This window comes from Mustelus asterias, unplaced genomic scaffold (genome assembly GCF_964213995.1).
Source record: "Mustelus asterias unplaced genomic scaffold, sMusAst1.hap1.1 HAP1_SCAFFOLD_95, whole genome shotgun sequence".
In the NCBI taxonomy this organism is placed as follows: domain Eukaryota; kingdom Metazoa; phylum Chordata; class Chondrichthyes; order Carcharhiniformes; family Triakidae; genus Mustelus; species Mustelus asterias.
Window position 1 is genome coordinate 946,110 of NW_027590143.1, and position 21,615 is coordinate 967,724.

General features: G+C 44.0%; 1 protein-coding gene across 1 annotated transcript in view; it reads right to left on the bottom strand.

Moving 5' to 3' along the window:
- Positions 1 to 521: 521 nt before the first annotated feature.
- Positions 522 to 21,615, bottom strand: part of LOC144484202 (uncharacterized) — a 53,757-nt gene continuing 32,663 nt past the window's right edge. The window contains exons 7-12 of the mRNA XM_078202738.1: positions 18,617 to 18,705; positions 16,227 to 16,404; positions 4,551 to 4,862; positions 1,767 to 1,829; positions 1,214 to 1,324; positions 522 to 657 (exon numbers count right to left, since the gene is read on the bottom strand). Coding sequence (XP_078058864.1) covers positions 1,215 to 1,324; positions 1,767 to 1,829; positions 4,551 to 4,862; positions 16,227 to 16,404; positions 18,617 to 18,705 — 752 coding nt within the window. The 3' untranslated portion in view covers positions 522 to 657; position 1,214. The remainder of the gene's footprint in view (positions 658 to 1,213; positions 1,325 to 1,766; positions 1,830 to 4,550; positions 4,863 to 16,226; positions 16,405 to 18,616; positions 18,706 to 21,615) is intronic.

Consider the following 21,615-nt stretch of genomic DNA (forward strand, 5'->3'; position numbering starts at 1 on the left):
GTGCCTCCGTGGCACTGGGAGGAAAATCTGGAGTCCAAGATTAAGTACGGGAGAGAGAATATCACCTTGGCAACAATCTAAAAGTTTGATGAAAATCCAGTCAGACCCTTGCTGATTTAATGTATCTTACGCTCTTAAATTGCATGCATTAAAGTACAATGTTTAAAATAACTACCAGAGTAAAACAACCAAAAGGAACATGTGAGGTGCCATTACCTAGATTGCCCTGTAAAGGGCTGCCATTGTCACTATGGGCTGAGTGGCTGCTTTCTCCGGAATAGGATTCTACTATTCTAAGCAAAGAATATAAAAATCGAAGTTCTATACGTCCTAAAATTGAAAATGCTGTTTTCAAAAATGTCTCCGACACTAATGCAGGCAGACACCATGTCAATGCTAGCTCCACGCTGTTGCTGAAATGCATAATTGAAATGTTTATGTAGCATAAGCAGTAGAATTCACGCAGAACCACGAATTTCAAATCAAAATAACAGTGGAAAAAAGTGACCGAAAAGAGGATCTTTTAAAGTTAAGTCGCCATTTAAAACAAGCGAGATTGAATTGCTTGAAGCGGAACTTCTGATCAGGAAGCCTCTGGATTTTGATACCCCAGTCAATGAGTTCACACCTGAATCCATTTCATCGTCCAATGCAGTTCTGTTTGGAATGGAAGGAGCAACAGTAGTAGCACATCAAAGAGTCAGCAAGCAAAGAACACCTTGTATCTTTAGGGTCTCCATTAACATTCTCCAATAATATTCTCAGAAGCCACTGCAATTGCACAAGAACCCCGACAGTGCAGAAGGATGCGATTTGGCCCATAGAGTCTGCACCGACTCTCCGAAAGAGCCACGCAGCTCAAGACCAAGGGATGGGCGGAAAAAGTTAGGCTAGTCAGTGACACCCATAATTAAACAAAAATCTGGAGAGGTTTAAGAAGTCAAGGCTGCGATTGGGAGCGGGGGTTGGCGGGCGGGGGGCGGGGCGGCGGGGGCGGGGGGGGGGCGGTGGTGCGGTGGCAAGGGAGGGATGAAAAGCGATGAGGATGGGGCACTGGAGTAAGAGTTCGTTTGTCTAAATGCATCCAAGTTAATGCTCACTCCACGGGTTAGTTTCAGCGTCTGCCTTAACAGTGGCCTCGCGAGATCCCGTCAATGGTCATTGTTCATCACAGTTTGTCTTTCTTGGCACGCATTCAGGTGACCGACCTTACCTCAAAATAGCCACACCCTGGCCGTCATCATGACATTGAAGACAATGCTCTTGAAAAACAAAATTCTTAGCCCCATCACCGTCAAAGACAAAAAGTTCACCCTCAGTCGATCTGCCAAAATAAGAGAAACAAATGATAGATCTGGTTTAATGGATATATGATTTGGTATTGAAAAACAACTGTATACCTCTAATGTGATATTTTTTCCATTATCTAACAGCTTGACTTTCGTCCGTCTGTCCATCCCTGTCCGTCCGTCCGTCTGTCCATCTCTGTCAGTCCGTCCGTCCGACCGTCTGCCTGCCTGTCTATCTATCTTCATCTCTCTTTCACTCTGAGTTTCTCTCTCTCTCCCCGCCTCTCCTCCTCTCTCGCTATCCCGCTCGATTGATATATCTCTCTCCCTCACTCTGTGTGACAATCTATCTTTTTCCCCATCTCACTATATGTTTATCATTCAATCTCCGGGTCTGTATCCGTGCCTATTTGTCCACTTATCAATCCGTCTATTTGCAAGTATTTTACTTTGATAAATGTTGAATAAAGCACATACCGTTTTCCGTGTCACTTGATTCTGTCAAGGAATCACTTCGACCTGTAGGGCATTTAGGTTTATCTGGAAGGGCAAAAATGACATTTGACTTATTAAGTGAGCAAGTGACATTACTGTAACCATGTTTGTTCTCAATATCACTTTGAATAATGTTGTTGTCATAACCAAAAGCCACGAAGAAAGTAAGAATCAAACAGCACGATTGGACTTGTTCACTTGATTATTCACAACGGAGAAACATTGGGAGCTCTGCCATTTAGTTCGTCCCAATTCTGAGTTCAAAGAGAGCAGGGTAGATTCCCCATCAGGGATTAAAACCCAGGATCCAGAGCCGTTCCATCAGTGCAGTATTTCACTGTCTTCCGAAAACGTTGTGAAACCGAGGCCTGATTTCAGCTCTGCAGTGGATTAAATGATATCAGGGCATTTCTCCAGAGGAACGGGATTCTCCAGTACCCTGGTTAGTATTTAATACGTTCCTAAATTCGGTGATGTACCAGCAGTTACGGGTCCTGCACACTGCCCTGAATTATAATAGTTAGCTCTTATTATTTTTATTCATTTACGGAATGTGGACATCACTGGCAGGTCAGCATTTATTGCCAATCCCTAATTGCCCCCTTCAGAAGATGGTTGTGAGTCTCCTGCTTGAACCTCTGCAGTCTGTCAGGGGTACGTACACACACAGTACTGTTAGGGAAGAAGTTCCACCATTTTGACTCTGCGACAGTGAAGGAACTGCCGAAACATTTCCAAGTCAGGATGCTGAGTGACATGGAGGGTAACGTCCAGATGATGGTGTTCCCAGGTATCTGCTGCCCTTGTCCTCCGAGATGATAACGGTCGTGAGTTTGGAAGATTCAGCGGAAGGAGACTTGGAGAGTTACTGCTGTGTATCTTGTGGATGGCACACACTGCTGCCATTGTGCTTCGGTGGTGGAAGAAGTGGATGTTTGTGAATAGAGTACTTAATGCTTGAGCCGCACAGTGGCACAGTGGTTAGTACTGCTGCACCGCCACCCCCCCCCCCCCCAACGCCCCGCCACTCCCCTCCGCCCCCCCCCCCCCGCCACTCCCCCCCGCCCACAGTGTCAGGGACCTGTGTTCGATTCCCGGCTTGGGTGACTGTCTGTGCAGAGTCTGCACGTTTTCCTCGTGTCAGCGTGGGTTTGATCCGGGCGCTCCGGTTTCCTCCCACAGTCCGAAAGACGTGCTGATTAGATGCATTGGCCATGCTAAATTCTCCCTCAGTGTACCCGAACAGGCACAGAGTGTGGCGACTATGGGATTGTCACAATAAATTCATTGCAGTTTTAATGTAAGCCGACTTGTGACACTCATAAACACACTGTTAATCAAGCGGAGCTGCTTTGTCCTGGGTCGTGTCAAATGTCTGAGTGTTATTGGAGCTGCATTCATCGAGGCAAGTGGCGAATACACTACCACAGTCATGATTATGTCTTGTGGATGGGGCAGAGAATTTGGGGGATGAGGAGATACGTTACTCACCACAGGATTCCCAATCTCCGACATTCTCTTGCAGCTACAGCACTTATATGGATAGTCCAGTCCAGTTTCTGAGCAACGTTAACCCTCAGGATGTTGATAGTGGGGGTTGACCTGATAGAAGTCTACAGGATTATGAGAGGCATGGACAGAGTGGATAGTTAGAAGCTTTTTCCCAGGGTGGAAGAGTCAATTACTCGGGGGCATAGATTTAAGGTGCGAGGGGCAAGGTTTAAAGGAGACGTACGAGGCAGAGTTTTTACACAGAAGGTGGTGGGTGTCTGGAACTCGTTGCCGGGGGAGGTAGTGGAAGGAGATATGATAGTGAGTTTTAAGGGACATCTGGACAAATACATGAATAAGATGGGAATAGAGCGATATGGTCCCCGGAAGGGAAAGGGGTTTTAGTTAAGTCGGGCAGCATCGTCGGTGCAGGCTTGGAGGGCCGAAGGGCCTGTTCCTGTGCTGTAATTTTCTTTGTTCTTTGTTTCAGTCATGGTAATGCCATTAAATGTCAAGAGCCGGTTGTTAGCTTCTTTCCTGTTGGAGTTGGTCATTGCCTGGAACATGTGTGGCGCAAATGTTACTTGCAGCTTGTCAGTCAAAGCCTAGGTATTGTCCAGCTATTGGTGCATTTGTAATGCACTACTACAAGATCTGAGGTGTCATGAATGGTGCTGAAAATTGTTCAGTCATCAGCGAACATCCCAACTTCTGACCTTACAATGGATTGAAGGTGATTGATGAAGCAACTGAAGCTGGTTAGGCCTGAGACACTGAGGAACTCCTGCAGTGAAGTCCCCAGACTAGGATAATTGACCGTCAATCATTAGTCAGCTAATCTTTCAAAAAGACTACACTTTGAGTGACGATGACACCGAGAGTCCTTAGGTCGTTAAGAGGATGGATAATATTTAGTGCAAGTTCTTCCTGTCATAAAACATTCTCAGAGGACGCAGTGGCGCAGTGGCATTGTCACTGGACTGGTAATCCAACGACCCAGAATGCTGACCTGGGGATGGCAGCTGCGAAATTTGAACATTTTTTTAAAAATTGGAATTAAAAGTTTCATGATGACCCTGAAACCATTGTCGATTATCATTAAAACTCATCTGGTTCACTAACTTCCTTCAGCGAACGAAATCTGCCGTCCTTACATGGTCTGGCCGGCAAGTGACTGTTAAATGTCTTCTGCTGAAGGGCAATTTAGGATGGGCAATAAATGTTGGCCAAGCCAACGACACCCACATCACGTGAACGAAAATAAAATAAACTTACCAATTTCAGCTGTGGGCGGGATGTTTACTGAGTAATTTCGATTATCGTGAAATGCCTTGCACGTGATGTTTGGCGATTTCTCGGATTGGCGGAAAGAGAGAAAACCCGAGCTCCTGTAATTCCCGCTCTCCAATAGGACACTGGATCTTGTCACATTGACCTCCTGGCCCAATCCCGTGTACAGGGAGAGCATGATTGCGTTGGGCGAGAAGTCCGAGGCCAAGCATACTGCAGCTGTGTCGATGCCGGTGGCTCCCCGTGGCACTGGCGGGTAAAAGACGCTCAATTTAGGCTCCACCGGGCCTTTCGCCTCTGAAAATTTAATAAATAAAAGGAAATGATCAGAATCCAACAGAGGGAACTCCTCCAACCTGCTGAGCCATTCGATTAGACCCGCATTTTTTCTATCTCTTAACCCTATGTGAGTTTCTCCATGAATTTACCGAATGCTGAGACTGGATAATTAGGGCGTTTTCGCTTGGCACAGAGAAGGCTGAGGAGTGACGCCTCTCTTTCTCTCTCCCTCTCTCTCTCTCTCTCTCTCTCTCACACACACACACACACACACATTCACACACTCACATGCACACGCACACATGCCCAGGCATATAAGCAGATAGACGGACATGCATAGACACATATGCACACAAACGCACACACACATACACACACACGCGCGCGCACACATATACATACACACACACACACACGGGTGAACATAGAAACATAGATCAGTACAGCACAGAACAGGCCCTTCGGCCCGCGATGTTGTGCCGAGCTTTATCTGAAACCAAGATCAAGCTATCCCACTCCCTATCATCCTGGTGTGCTCCATGTGCCTATCCAATAACCGCTTAAATGTTCCTAAAGTGTCTGACTCCACGATCACTGCAGGCAGACCATTCCACACCCCAACCACTCTCTGCGTAAAGAACCTACCTCTGATATCCTTCCTATATCTCCCACCACGAACCCTATAGTTATGCCCCCTTGTAATAGCTCCATCCACCCGAGGAAATAGTCTTTGAACGTTCACTCTATCAATCCCCTTCATCATTTTATAAACCTCTATTAAGACTCCCCTCAGCCTCCTCCGCTCCAGAGAGAACAGCCCTAGCTCCCTCAACCTTTCCTCATAAGACCTACCCTCCAAACCAGGTAGCATCCTGGTAAATCTCCTCTGCACTCTTTCCAGCGCTTCCACATCCTTCTTATAGCGAGGTGACCAGAACTGCACACAATATTCCAAATGTGGTCTCACCAAGGTCCTGTACAGTTGCAGCATAACCCCACGGCTCTTAAACTCCACACACTATAGGCCTTCTTCACAGCTCTATCCACTTGAGTGGCAACCTTTAGAGATCTGTGGATATGGACCCCAAGATCTCTCTGTTCCTCCACAGTCTTCAGAACCGTACCTTTGACCCCGTAATCCACATTTAAATTAGTCCTACCAAAATGAATCACCTCACATTTATCAGGTGAGATCCTAAATGAATATTTCTCATCAGTCTTTACTGTTGAGAAAAGCATGGTTGTTAGGGAACTTGGGGAAATAAATAGTGATGTCTTAAGGAGTGTACTTATAACAGAGAAAGAGGTGCTGGAAGTCTTAAAGCGCATTGAGGTAGATAAATCCCCGGGAACTGATGAAGTGTATCCCAGGATATTGTGGGAGGCTAGGGAGGAATTTGCGGGTTCCCGAGCAGAGATATTTAAATCATTGTTAGTCATAGGTGAGGTGCCTGAAGATTGGAGGGTGGCAAATGTTGTGCCTTTGTTTAAAAAGGGCTGCAGGGAAAAGCCTGGGAACTACAGGCCAGTGAGTCTCACATCTGTGGTGGGTAAGTTGTTGGAACGTATTTTGAGAGACAGGATCTACAGGCATTTAGAAATGCAAGGACTGATTAGGGACAGCCAGCATGGCTTTGTGAGTTTGAGTTTTTGAAGGGATAGCCAAGAAGGTAGTTGATGTTGTCGACATGGAATTTAGCAAGGTCTTTGTCAAGTTTCCACATGGTAGGTTGTTTGTAAGGTTAAATCTCACGGGATCCAGGGTGAGGAAGCCAAATGGATACAAAATTGGCTTAATCACAGAAGCCAGAGGTTGGTTGTAGACGTTGTTTTTCAAACTGGAGGCCTGTGACCAGCGGAGTGCCTCAGGGATCAGTGTTGGGTCCAATGTTATTTGTCATCTATATTAATGATTTGGATGAAAATATAGGAGGCATGGTTGGTAAGTTTGCAGGTGACACCAAGATTTGTGGCATAGTGGACAGTGCGGAAGGTTATTTCGGATTGCAATGGGATCTCGATCAATTGGGCCAGTGGGCTGACGAGTGGCAGACAGAGTTTAATTTAGACAAATGCGAGATGAGGCATTTTGGTAGATTGAACCAGGGCAGGACTTACTCAATTAATGGTAGGGCGTTGGGGAGACTTACAGAACAAAGAGATCTAGGGGTACACGTTCATAGCTCCTTGAAAGTGGAGTCACAGGTGGACAGAATGGTGAAGACGGCATTCAGCAGGCTTGGTTTCACTGGTCAGAACATTGAATATCGGAGTTGGGACGTCTTGTTGAAGTTGTACAAGACATTGTTAAGGCCACACTTTGAATACTGTGTACAGTTCTGATCACCCTATTATAGAAATGATATGATTAAACTAGAAAGAGTGCAGAAAAGATTTTCTGGGATGCTACTGGGACTTGATGGTTTGAGTTAGAAGGAGAGGCTGGATAGACTGGGACTTTTTTCTCTGGAGCGTAGAAGGCTGAGGGGTGATCTCATAGAGGTCTATAAAATAATGAGGGGCATAGATCAGTTAGATAGTCAAAGGTAGGGGAATCTGAAACTAGAGGGCATAGGTTTAAGGTGAGAGGGAGAGATACAAAAGTGTCCACAGGGGCATTTTTTTTCGCACAGAGGGTGGTGAGTGTCTGGAAGAAGCTGCCAGAGGTAGTAGTAGAGGCAGGTACAATTTTGTCTTTTAAAAAGCATTTGGACAGTTACATGGTACGATGGGTTTAGAGGGATTTGGGCCAAATGCAGGCATTTGGGGCTAGCTTCGGGCTTAAGAAAATGGCGCCATGAAAAAGTTGGGCCAAAGGGCCTGTTTCCAAGTTGTAAACCTCTATGATTCTATGACACTATGACACACACATGCATCTGGAAGCATGCATACCCCCCCCCCCCCGCCCCTCCACCACCTCCCCTCCACACACACACACACACACTGAGACATTGAGAGACACACACACCCAGCACCACACACAAACACAGAGAGTCTGGATTTGGGGACCAAATAAAATATTTCCAATCTTGCTGATGAGCACAACTAATGGTGAGGAGGATGCAAGGAGGACTTGAAGGGAATTGGGACAGGCTGAGTCAATGGGCAAGAACATGGCAGATGGAATAAAACTGAATATGTGTGAAGTTATCCACTCTGGCGGAAAAAAAACATCAGAAAGGCAGTATTTCCTAAACAGTGCGAGATTGGACAGAGTTGTTGCCAGAGAGAGCTGGATGTCCTAGTTCATGGGTCAGTAAAAATTAGCATGTAGGCACAGCAAGACATGTGGAAGGCAAATGCTCCATATTTGTGCAATCAAATAGGAGCGCGAGAGCGCGAGTGAGCGCGTGTGTGTGTGTGTGTGTGTGTGTGTGTGTGTGTGTGTGTGTGTGTGTGTACCATGATCTGTTTGAAAGTTGGAGCATTATTTTTGGCCAAATGGCCGACTCCTGCTCTTATGTCCCTTTGAGACTGAAATACTTTTGCACGTCGCAGACACTCACACAGGCAAGCATGGACGTACGGGCACACAGGCGTACACACACAAACATACACACACACGCACAGATCGAGAGACAATCAGACTGAGAGACAGACATGCCCAGAAACAAACACAGAGACTGGAACACACCCAGAAACTTGATGTGGAGACCAAATAAAATAGTTCAAACCTTGCTGATGGCACAGACATAATGGAGAGGAGGATGCAATGGGGGCTTCAAGGAGATTTGGACAGGCTGAGTGAATGCGCAAAGACATGGCAGATGGGATAAAAAGTAACTAAGTATGAAGTTATCCACTATGGTTGGGCGAAATAAAACAGAAATACAGAATATTACCTGCATGATGCGAGGTTGAAAAGAGTTGACTTCTCGAGAGACCTGTTCATGAAAAGCTAGCATTCAGGTACAGCAAACAATGAGGAAGGCAAATGCTACGCTTGTGTGTCACAAAATATTAATGTGAGTGTGCGTGTGTTTGTGTGTTTCTGTGTGTGCTTTTGTATGGGTGGGTGCGTGTGTGAATGTGTGTGAATGTGCCATGATCAGTTTGAATGTTCGATCAGTATTGATGGGCCAAATACCTGCTCCTATGTTGATTCGAGACTTGAATACATACACACGCCGCAGACAGTCACACAGGCAGGTATGGACATACAGGCGTACAAACAAACTCACGCACAAACACACACGCGCACACGCACGCACGCACAAATACACACACACAGATATATCTATACAGAATGATATGCAGTATAGTTGTATTTATTAAGACAATATGATAGAATGTGATAGAATGCTTAATATGCTAGTTTGCAAATGACACAATATCCAGCATTGTAAGCAGCATAGCTGGAAGCATCAAATTGCAAAGAAATATTAATATTTTGTGAATGGATAAAACTAATGGATGTTTTCATTGCAGGGAAATGTAAGTTAACGCACCTTAGAATTAAAAATCAATGAACCATGTTGGTTATAAATGTCCATATGCTAAGACTAAGGATTGATCAACAAATGTCTTTATTCAAAGTCTTTAGACAGGTGAAGAAGACAGAATACATAAACACTGAGAGACCGAAAATATATTCGGAGCTTAATATTCATGTTTGAATGTGAAGATCTGAGATCAGGATTGAAATAAAGAAGAGTCCGCAATCAGAACCGGCAACATTTTTGTTCTGGTTTTCATAAAATTAAAATTCAGCATTTAAAAATTCCTTGAACAGAGCAGGAGGAGAAGAAATTTTACTCTGTAAGCTGTATGTATGTTCAGAGTACCCGATTAACAGTGTAGATGATGTTTAACTCTAAAACGCTGGAATTTAGTTAAGGAGTGACTTAATCATTCCCAAACGGAGAGGGTTGATAAACAGGAACATTTGCTGCTGGTTGGTGAGTCCAAGATTTAAGCAAATTAGATTTTAGACGATGTTTAATGTTTAAGACTTTCAGGAGCGAAATCAGGAAATATTTTTCAACTTAATACCTCACTTTCCTCCATTAAGACATTTTCTAAATCCAATCCTTCTTTGACGGAATCTAATATTGTGTGCAGTTTTGGTCTCCTTTCGAAGAAAAAAATAAACTTGCAATAGAAAGAATGCAGAAAAAGTACACCAGACTGATTTTTAGGATGGCAGGATTGTCGTTTTCGGAGAGGCGACTGCATCTGTATTCACTTGGAGTTTAGAACATGAGAGGCGATGTCATTGAAATATACAGAATTTTAGCAGGGATGAGCAGACTGGATGCAGGGATGTTGTTTCCTTTGACGGGGTGGGGTCTAGAAAAAGGGATCAAAGTTTCAGTGTTCAGGGTTGGACATTTAAGTCTGAGATGAGGAAACATTTCTTCACTCAGAGGCTGGTGAAACTAATTCTCGACCACAGAAGTTTGTGGATGCGAAATCAGTGAATATATTTTAAAAGGAAATATATTACTGTACTCTAAAGGTGTCAAGAATTATGAGGTGAGGGATAGTATGGTGTTGAGTTACAGTTTCAGCCACGGTCGTGTCGAATGGCAGAGCAGGGTCTAAGTGTCGAATGGCCTACCCGTGCTCCTATTTTCTATCTTTCTCTATATTATATATGTCCATGAAGGAAAGTGCTGGATGATGGCACTGAATGTTAATTCTTTGATAAAGATCACAAGACGAAATTAATCACAGTGATATCGGACTCTGTAACAAACTTTTGATTGAAACTATCACTAAACATTCTTCATGCAACATTGTGGGATGGTTGCAGCGAAATGGCAATGTCATTAGATTAGCAGCACGGAGACCCAGACTAATTCCCCTGAAGAAATGGGTTCAATTCCCGCCCCAGCACTTGGAGTAATTTCAAATAAATTGATCGAAGTGTAGCATCCAGTAAAAACTCCGGCAACTATCGACGATTGCCGTTAATAAAGCATTGTCGTTCATTGGTTGGTATCTTATCTTTGCAGCAAAAAGCTTTGAATATGATCTCGGACAAAGGGCTAATTCAGAATTCATGCTTTTTGGGGTAATATATTCGCATGGATAGAGGGTTGGCTAATCGATAGGATACAGAGAGTTGGGATTAGAAGAGCATTTTGAGGATGACAATCTGTTACAAGTGGAGTGCCTCAGCGATTAATGCTCGGGTCACAATTATTTACAATATACATAATGACTTGGATGTGGAAAGTGAATTTACTATTGCCAAGTTTGCGAATGAAAAAGGACTTCTGCCATGGGTTGTAAATGCCCATTTCGATCAACAATGTCCTTTGGAGAAGGAAATATGTTTTGGATCCAAGAAGCAATGTCGTGGAACCTGAAATTGCCCAGTGGGCAATTAGGATTTGATTTGATTTGATTTAATGCCCACATCAAAGAAATAAAAATAAAATTATGATTTTTTGAGTCCAATGTGACACTACTGGAGCTACAAAGACTGGACACTGCAATTTTAGGACGAGCTGAGCTGGATATTCAGCTGCGCAAATTCATTATATCAGTGTAATGTTCTCAATTGCCTTCCCACATGATGCTGCCTCCCTGTCCATCATAGAGCTGGTAATGACATTAAATAAGCTTATCCTTACTGGTCACATGCTGAACCCAGTAAGTGAACCGACTGCTGAGTGTGGGTGTCTCACTGCAGTGATTAGTAAATGTGCAGGAACAATTTTCAAGACAGAAACTTCGCATTGCAGCAGCTGAGCCATATTTACCTCATGGAGGACAGAATAAAGACATTTAATTTGCACTTTTTCGGGAGCGCGTATACAAATTTCACACAAAGTCAAGCCAAGGATGCTCACATGTTTTTCGTGTGAGATTAAATGTCACTGATTTGCAAAGATTACAGGACGATATGGGCGAGCTGGTCAGACAGGTAGAACAGTAGCAAACGGAATTTAAACCTGAAAAGTGTGAGGTGGTGCATTTTGCGAGGGGTCACAAGGCAAGGGAATACACAATGAACTGTAGGACGCGAGAAAGTGCAGAGGACCAGAGGGACCTGGTCCTCTGGTCCTCTGCAAGTCCAAAGATTATTGATGCCATAGCATATAAGGCTGCAACCAAGTCTTGAGAAATGCGATGGAATAGATAGGGGTTTAATGGCTGGAGCAGGCACAATGGGTCGCAGGGCCTCTTCCTGTTCTGTAAAACACAATGACGATGACTCCACTGTTCCCGAAGCAAAAGCGATGCGCCTAATGGTCTCCTCCATCGTTGTAGGAGTCTAATAATTTGCTGTTGTGAGAGGACATTTTAATTTTTCACTCCACCCCTCTCGCCCCCTGCTCTTCCCAATCAACTCAACAGCAGCTATTACAGGACAAAGATTCTTTACAGGTGTATTTGAATCGGACATTACTTTTTAAAACTATAACCAGACACAAAATGCAGAAAATAGTTTCACTTACTGGGTTCTACAGTGAGTTTGGTTCCACTGCCAAAGATAAGCTTGGTGGTTGCATAGTTTGCACAGTGATACCAGATGGTACAAAATCGACATAACCCACATGAAGAGCAATGTAAGGATTATTTTTCATGCTAAGGTTTTTAAGATTCGACTTGCTTCCACAGCCAGTTCATTATTACCAAGAAACAAATGCAAAATAATATCCGAGGAAGGATGTTCTTGCTATAGGGGGAGTGCAGCGAAGGTTCACTGGACAGTTTCTGGAGTGGCAATACTGACGTATGAGGGGAGATTGAGTCGGTTAGGATTTTATTGTCTGGGGTTCAGAAGAAGGGAGGCAGGAGGAGAAGATCTCATTAAAACCCATAGTGCAGGATTAGACAGGGTAGATTCAGGATGGCGGCAGGTTCCAGAACCAGGCTTCATAGTCTAAGGATATGGGACTAACATGAGGAGAATTTCTTTTTCACCAAGAGAATGAAAAGCCTGTGTAATTCACAATTACAAAGGTTTAAACAGAACAATGATGCTTACCCATCTCCCCTCTTTCTTTTGGGTCAACTCTCTGGATGGAATCTTCCTATCCCGTTGACAGGACACAAATCAGCTTCTCAGTTCAACATCATATTACTGAGGCAGTTCCAGCTCCTATCCCATGTATCTCTAATGCCTGGCTAAGCTGAGCTGGATCAAAACTGACGCAAAACCGTGCAGTCTCTTCGCCTGCATGCCACATATTATATTGGCACTCTGCCCAGCTTGACTAGACTACTTACAACAGACAACTAGATAACAGAGGAGATGTGGAACGAAAGAAAAAAACATACTGACTTCACACTCACTTGGTATAACGGTCACCTGGGTGCCGCTGCCGAACGTTAATTTACTGTAGCCCAGTAACAATTGCTCAGACAGTTAAGAAACCTTCTCTTGAGATAGGTGTTTCAGATTTCAGATAATTTGCGGCAAAGACAAATCTGGAACAGCCACTAATTCGCTGCAGGTATCAGACATTGCATATCTTCCCCCTCCCCACCATCAGAGACTAAATGGGCCGAATAGCCTCCTTGGATGCTCTAAGATTCTATTAACGTGAAGAATTTCTGAGCCAAGATAGTCACTGGTCAAATGTAGCCCTCCACGCCCTTCCCCAGCAACAAATATATTTTGCCTCTGAGCCTAGGTTAGGAAACATATGAACAAGGGGAGGCTCTTCAGCCCTCAGTGCCTGCTCTGCCAATCTCCGAAATGGCTTAACTGGTCGGCCAATGAGAGAGTTGCAGCATGGCCTTGCCAGCGACGCCTCAACCTCTGGCAGAAAAGAAATACAATTCAAGGGATAGTATTTCATTTATTAGCTAAGCTTTCTCTTCTTGCAAATGCAGCCTGACCTGCTGGGGTTTTTCCCAGCATTACCTGTTCCTATTGTCATAGTCCTGTTAGATTTCAAAGAGGTAAACAGACATGTTGAGCATGAAAGTTGCGTTTACGTTTAGTTGAATCTGCTGTTACTCAGGCTCATTTTCCAAAAGGGAGATATTTTTCATTAATTTGTGGGGCATGGGCATCGTTGGCTGGCCAGCATTTATTGCCCATCCCCAATTGCCCTTGGAAGGCAATTGAGAGTTAACCAAATTGCACATGTCGGCCAGATCAGATAAGGACGGAAGATTTTCTTCTCTAAAGGACATTACTGAACCAGATAGGTGTTTCCGACAATCGACAATGGTTTTCATCGTCAACAGTAGATTCTTAATTCCAGATTTTTGAATTTAAATTCCACCATCTGTGTGGCAGAATTCGAACGTGGGTCCCCAGAACATTAGTTAAATTCCTGGATTAATAATCTAGCGATATTGCCACTAGGCCATCACCTCCCCCCAGTTTCACCTCCCCCCCAGGAAATTAACACAATGGTGGGAAACTATATTAGCTCTGATAATGTGTATGGGTAGAGTTGAGAGATACCAAGGGGCAGAAAACATCAGATGGGTGTCATATATAGACGCCGAAACTGCAGTGGTGATGTTGGAAATGGCATTAAACACGAAATTAGAGATGCATGTGATGAGTGAATATCGGTGATCATGGGTGATTTTAATCTGCACATTGATTGGACAAATCAAATTAGCCACAATGCCGTCGAGGAGGAATTCCTGAGTGGATACGGGATGGCTTCCTTCACCAATATGTGAAGGAACCAACGAGGGAGCAGGCCATCTTAGACTGGGTATTGTGGAGTGAGAAGGGAATAATTGCCAATCTAGTTGTGCGAGACACCTTGGGGATGAGCGACCATAACATGAGAGAATGTTTTATCAAGATGGAGAGTGAAGTAGTTGATTCGGAGACGACAGTGCTGAATCTTAATAAACGAGACAATGAATATATGAGGCGTGATTTGGCCTTCATAGATTGGGGAGACTTACTTACAGGGATGACAATGGATAGGCAACGGCAAACATTCAAAAAGCGCATGGGGGAACTGCAGCAATTGTTTATCCCTATCTGGCACAAAAGCAAAATGGGTAAGAGGGCCAATCCAGGCTTACAAAGGAAATTAGAGATAGTATCCGATCCAAGGAAGAAGCATACAGATTGGCCAAAACCAATAATAGGTCTGAGGATTGGGAGCAGTTTAGAATTCAGCAAAGAAGTACGAAGGGATTGATTAACAAGAGGAAAATACAGCCTGAAGTTAAGCTTGCAGGGAACATAAAGGCTGATACTAAGAGTTTCATAATGTAGAACCTTACAGACAGAGATAGGGGAATGTATATTAGGGGACGAAGAAATGGCTGACTAGCTGAAATACATACTTTAGTTCTGTCTTCACAAATGAGGACACAAATCAAATACCATAAATGTTGGAGAATGCAAGATTGAGTGAGAGGGAAGAACTGAGGGAGATCAACATCAGTAGAGAAATGTTGCTGGGAACATTGATGTAATTGAAGGCGGATAAATCCGCAGGGCCTGATAATCTACATCCCAGAGTACTAAAGGAAGTGGCTCTAGAAATAATGGATGCATTGGTGGTCATCTTACAGGATTCTATAGACTCTGGAATAGTCCCTGCAGATTGGAGGGTAGCTAATGTCACTCCAATATTCAAAAAGAGTGGCAGAGTGAAAACAGGGAATCATAGACCAATAAGCCTAATAAGAACATAAGAACATAAGAACTAGGAGCAGGAATAGGCCGTCTGGCCCCTCGAGCTCGTTCCTCCATTCAATAAGATCATGGCTGATCTTTTCATGGACTGAGCTCCACTTACCCGCCCACTCACCCTTAATTCTTTACTGTTGAAAAATGTATCTATCCTTGCCTTAAAAACATTCATTGAGGTAGCCTCAACTGCTTCACTGGGCAGGGAATTCCACACATTCCCAACCCTTTGTGTGAAGAAGTTCCTCCTCAATTCAGTCTTAAATTTGCTTCACCTTATTTTGAGGCTATGCCCCCTAGTTCTAGTTTCACCCACCACTGGAAACACCTTCCCTGCTTTTATCTTATCTATTCCCTTCATAATCTTATATGCTTCTATAATATCCTCCCTCATTCTTCTGAATTCCAGTGAGTATAGCCCCAGTCTACTCAGTCTCTCGTCATAAGCCAACCCTCTCAACTCCGGAACCAACCTAGTGAATTTCCTCTGCACCCCCTCCAGTGCCAGTATATTCTTTCTCAGGTAAGGAGACCAAAACTGTAGACAGTACTCTAGCTGTGGCCTCGCCAGCACCTTATACGCTGCAACATAATTTCGCCATTTTTAAACTCCATCCCTCTCGCAATGAAGGACAAAATTCCATTTGCCTTCTCAATTACCTGCTGCCCCTGTAACCCAACTCCTTGAGATTCCTGCACAAGGACACCCAGGTCCCTCTGCACAACAACATGCTGCAAAGTTTTACCATTTAAATAATAGTCCATTTTGCTGTTATTCCTACCAAAATGGATGACTTTACACTTACCAACATTGTACTCCATCTGCCAGACACTCGCCCACTCACTCAGATTATCTATATCCCTTTGCAGACTTTCAGCATCCTCTGCACACTTTGCTCTTCCACCCATCTTAGTGTCATCTTCGAATTTTGACACACTACACTTGGTCCTCAACTCCAAATCATTGATGTAAATCATAAACAATTGCGGTCCCAACACTGATCCCTGAGGCACACCAATAGTCACTGATCGCCAACCAGAAAAACACCCTTTTACGCCCACTCTTTGCCTTCTGTTAGTTAACCAATCCTCTATCCATCCTAATACATTACCCGTAACACTGTGCACCTTTATCTTTTGTAGCAGTCTTTCGTGCGGCACCTTGTCAAATGCCTTCTGGAAATCCAGATACACCACATCCACAGGTTCCCCGTTGTCCACTGCACATGCAATGTTCTCAAAGAATTCCACCAAATTAGTCAAACATGACCTGCTCTTCATGAACCCATGGTGCGTCTTACCAATGGGACAATCCATATCCAGAGGTCTCGCTATTTCTTCCTTGATGATAGATTCAAGCATTTTCCCTACTACAGAAGTTAAGCTAACCGGCCTATAGTTACCTGCCTTTTGTCTACCTTCTTTTTAAAACAGTGGCGACACATTTGCTGTTTTTCAATCTGCGGGAACCACCCCAGAGTCCAGCGAATTTTGGTAAATTATCACTAGTGCATTTGCTATTTCTCCTGCCACCTCTTTTAGTACCCTGGGATGCATTCTACCAGGATCCGGAGACTTGTCTACCTTTAGCCCCAATAACTTGCCCATCACTACCTCTTTCGTGATAATGATAGTTTCTCGGTTCTCACCGGCCATAGCCTTCCTGTCATCAATTTTTGGCATGTTGTTTGTGTCTTCTAATATCGGTACTGGGGAAAATTCTCGAATCCGTTATCAAGTACTTATAGCGGAGTATTTTGAAAGCTGTGGCAGGATCATACAGATTCAGCACGGATTTATGAAGGGGAAATCATGCTTGACAAATCTGTTGGAATTCTTTGAAGATGTAACGAGTGTGAGCCAGTTGATGTGGTATATTTGGACGTTCAGAAATCGTTTGACAAAGTCCCGCACAAGAGATTGTTGTTCAAGATTAAAGTGCATGGGATTGAGGGAAGTGTATTGAGAAGGACAGAAAACTGGTTGGCAGAAAGGAAACAAGGAGTAGGAATTATTAGGTCATTTTCAAATTGGCAGGCTGTAACTCGTGGAGTGCCACAGGGATCGGTGCTGGGGCCCCAGCTATTCATAATATGTATTAATGATTTGGACGAGGGAGCAAAATGTAACATCTCAAAATTTACAGATGATACCAAGTTGGGTGGGAGGGTGAACTGTGACGAGGCTGCAGAGACCCTTCAACCAGATCTGGACAGGTTGTGCAAGTGGGCAAAACAATGGCAGATGCAGTATAATTTAGATAAATGTGCGGTTAGTCATTTTGGAAGCAAAAACAAGAAGGCAGATTGCTACCTAAATGGCTGTGAATTGGGAGAGGAGAATACATCGGGACCGAGGTGTCCTTGTTCAACAGACGCTGAAGGTAAGCATGCAGGTGCAGCAGGCAGTAAAGATGGCAAATGGTATGTTGGCCTTCATTGCGAGAGGTTTTGAGTACAGGAGCAGGGATGTGTTGTTGCAATTATACAGGGACTTGGTAAGGCCGCACCTGGAATATTGTGTGCAGTTTTGATCTCCTTTTCTGAGGAAGGATGTTCTTGCTCCCGAGGAAGTGCAGCGAAGCTTTACCAGGCTGATCCCGGGGATAGCGCGGCTGATGTATGGGGAGAGATTGACTAGGTTAGGATTGTTTTCGCTGGAGTTCAGACGAATGAGGGGGGATCTCATAGAGACTTCCAAAGCTCTAACAGGACTTGACAGGTAGATGCAGGGAGGATGTTCCCGATGGTGGGAGTCCAGAACCAGGGGTCATAGTCTGAGGATTTGGGATAGACCATTTCGGACGGTAGTGAGGAGACATTTCTTCATCCAAAGAGTGGTGAGCCTGTGGAATTCATTACCACAAGAAGTAGTAGATGCCGAAACATTGAATGTATTCGAAAGGTGGCAAGATATTGCACTTGGGGCGAATGGGATCAAAGATTTTGGGGAGGAAGCAGGATTAAGCTACTGAGTTGGACGATCAGCCATGATCGTAATGAATGGCGGAGCAGGCTCGAAGGGCCGAATGGCCTCCTCCTGCTACGATCTTCCATGTTTCTATGTTTCTATGAGGCACCCATCAATGCATGTCATATTGTTGAGGCCCAAAGATTGGTCTGTCACCTACAGCATGTCTAAATAAGCATTGAGACCTGAGTTAGCTGTCTCCCTATCTTTTTGAAGCTCATCTTACAGACAAAATGCCTTCACTTATGTTCCATGTGATACTTTGGATCGTTGCTGACTTGCTATTTGTCAGACACCATAAAGCGAAAAAATAATCTGCATGAAACAAAATGAATGTAACTTCCAATCGTACTCACTTGGCACAACAGTCAACTGGGTGCCGCTGCCAAATGTGAGCTTCACGGTATCATCATAATGCACAGTGCAAAGGGCACAGACATAAACCTTCCATTGGAGTGAAGATGCAGATGTCATTTAATACATGATAAAGCATACTCACTAATTCGGGGGCAGGGCAATATACAAAGTTTACATTGGGAAGAGCCCTTGAGATCCTTGAATGAAACTTCAGCCATTACAAATTCTAACCGGATCCAAACTGAAGATTTTAAATGTCTTATTGGGTCGGATAGTGAATGTGTTGCTCTGCCAAATATAAGTTTTAAAGTTCTGGTGCTAGCACATCTGCACACAATGCGACAAAAAATTAAACCGAACCAGATGAGCCGAAATATAAGACTTATTTATATTTTATTTCTCCTGACTTTGAGTTTTGAGTTCAATTTCAGATTCTGCTGACATCAATAGCCAGGACAGGAGAGATCTTGACAGAAACATATTTCCCCACATCCACCAATTTAAATGCAATTCCTTCTTCTAGCCTGTTAGCTCCATATGACATATATTTCTATCCACTTTACAAATGTGAATTTTATTCGCAGTAAATAATGTTCAAATTTTCTGCGTCCGCAGTGCTTCATCGTTACATTTTGCGAGGGTGCTTATTGGGTTCCACAGTGACTTTTGTTCCAGTGCCAAGGATCAGCCTGTCATCAGTGGGGGTGACACTGTCGTTGCAGATGCTAAACATATCTGTTACTCTCGTGGGAACAGTAATGCCAGAAGTCTTTATTGTCTTGCTTGGTGTTTTGACTATAGATTCGGATTCAAGTTGCAGGAGGAAAATGCAACTGCACTTCTCCCCGAAACCATCTCCCAACTAACTCCAATTATATTTGATTTTCTCTATTTCACAAAAGTACAACACATAGTTAGAAGTTTAACGTTCCTTCCATGCAGGATTTCATTAACTTCGCTGTATTCTCCTGTCATGTTAGTCCTCCCAAAATGTGTTATCTCACACTTTTCAGAGTTAAATTTCAATTTTCCACTGCTCTGCCCATTTGACCATTGCTCTGCCCATTTTCCCTCCGTATCATACTATAATGTAAGGCTTTCCTCCTCTCCATTTACCACACCACCACTTTTTCTGTCGTCTGCGAATTTACTGATTATATCCCCTGGATTTCTGTCTCTCTACTTAGCTACCTAATGATATGTTGATCAATTTCACAATTTATTATTACATGAAATTAATTAATTATTTTCGCTCTTTGTTACCATTTGCCAGACACGGGTTTAGCAGAAAAGTCCATCGATGGATAAAGACAAATCAGCTGGCACTTAGTTGGCACAACAGTCAATTGGATTCCGCTGCCAAAAGTGAGTTTCTAACTACCGTCATGGTAATAAGCACCGTGACACATTGCCAGCAGAAAGCGACCAATGCATAAGGTCATTCAGTTTCTGGCTAATACACATAGCAAGGAAACTGGAAGATTAACTAGTTGCCTTGAAAGCTGTTATGGTGTGCGAAGAGTTCATCTTAAAATTTATTTACGCCAAAAGAGGAACAATGGATCTTATACGATTCTATAACACAAAGGACATACAAAGAACAAAGAACAGTACAGCACAGGAAACAGGCCCTTCGGCCCTCCAAGCCTGTGCCGCTCCTTGGTCCAACTAGACCAATCGTTTGTATCCCTCCATTCCCAGGCTGCTCATGTGACTATCCAGGTAAGTCTTAAACGACGTCAGCGTGCTTGCCTCCACCACCCTACTTGGCAGCGCATTCCAGGCCCCCACCACCGTCTGTGTAAAAACCATCCCTCTAATATCTGAGTTATACTTCGCCCCTCTCACCTTGAGCCCGTGACCCCTCGTGAACGTCACTTCTGACCTGGGAAAAAGCTTCCCACCGTTCACCCTATCTATCCCCTTCATAATCTTGTACACCTCTATTAGATCTCCCCTCATTCTCCGTCTTTCCAGGGAGAACAACCCCAGTTTACCCAATCTCTCCCCATAGCTTAGACCCTCCATACCAGGCAACATCCTGGTAAACCTTCTCTGCACTCTCTCTAACACCTCCACGTCCTTCTGGTAGTGTGGCGACCAGAACTGGACGCAGTACTCCAAATGTGGCCTAACCAGCGTTCTATACAGCTGCATCATCAGACTCCAGCTTTTATACTCTATACCCCGTCCTATAAAGGCAAGCATACCATATGCCTTCTTCACCACCTTCTCCACCTGTGTTGCCACCTTCAAGGATTTGTGGACTTGCACATCTAGGTCCCTCTGTGTTTCTATACTCCTGATGACTCTGCCATTTATTGTATATCTCCACCCTACATTATTTCTTCCAAAATGCATCACTTCGCATTTATCCGGATTAAACTCCATCTGCCACCTCTCCGCCCAATTTTCCAGCCTATCTATATCCTGCTGTATTGCCCGACAATGCTCTTCGCTATCCGCAAGTCCAGCCATCTTTGTGTCATCCGCAAACTTGCTGATAACACCAGTTACACCTTCTTCCAAATCATTTATATATATCACAAATAGCAGAGGTCCCAGTACAGAGCCCTGCGGAACACCACTGGTCACAGACCTCCAGCCGGAAAATGACCCTTCGACCACTACCCTCTGTCTCCTATGGCCAAGCCAGTTCTCCACCCATCTAGCCACTTCTCCTTGTATCCCATGAGCCTTAACCTTCTTAACCAACCTGCCATGTGGGACTTTGTCAAATGCCTTACTGAAATCCATATAGACGACATCCACGGCCCTTCCTTCATCAACCGTTTTTGTCACTTCCTCAAAAAACTCCACCAAATTTGTAAGGCACGACCTCCCTCTTACAAAACCATGCTGTCTGTC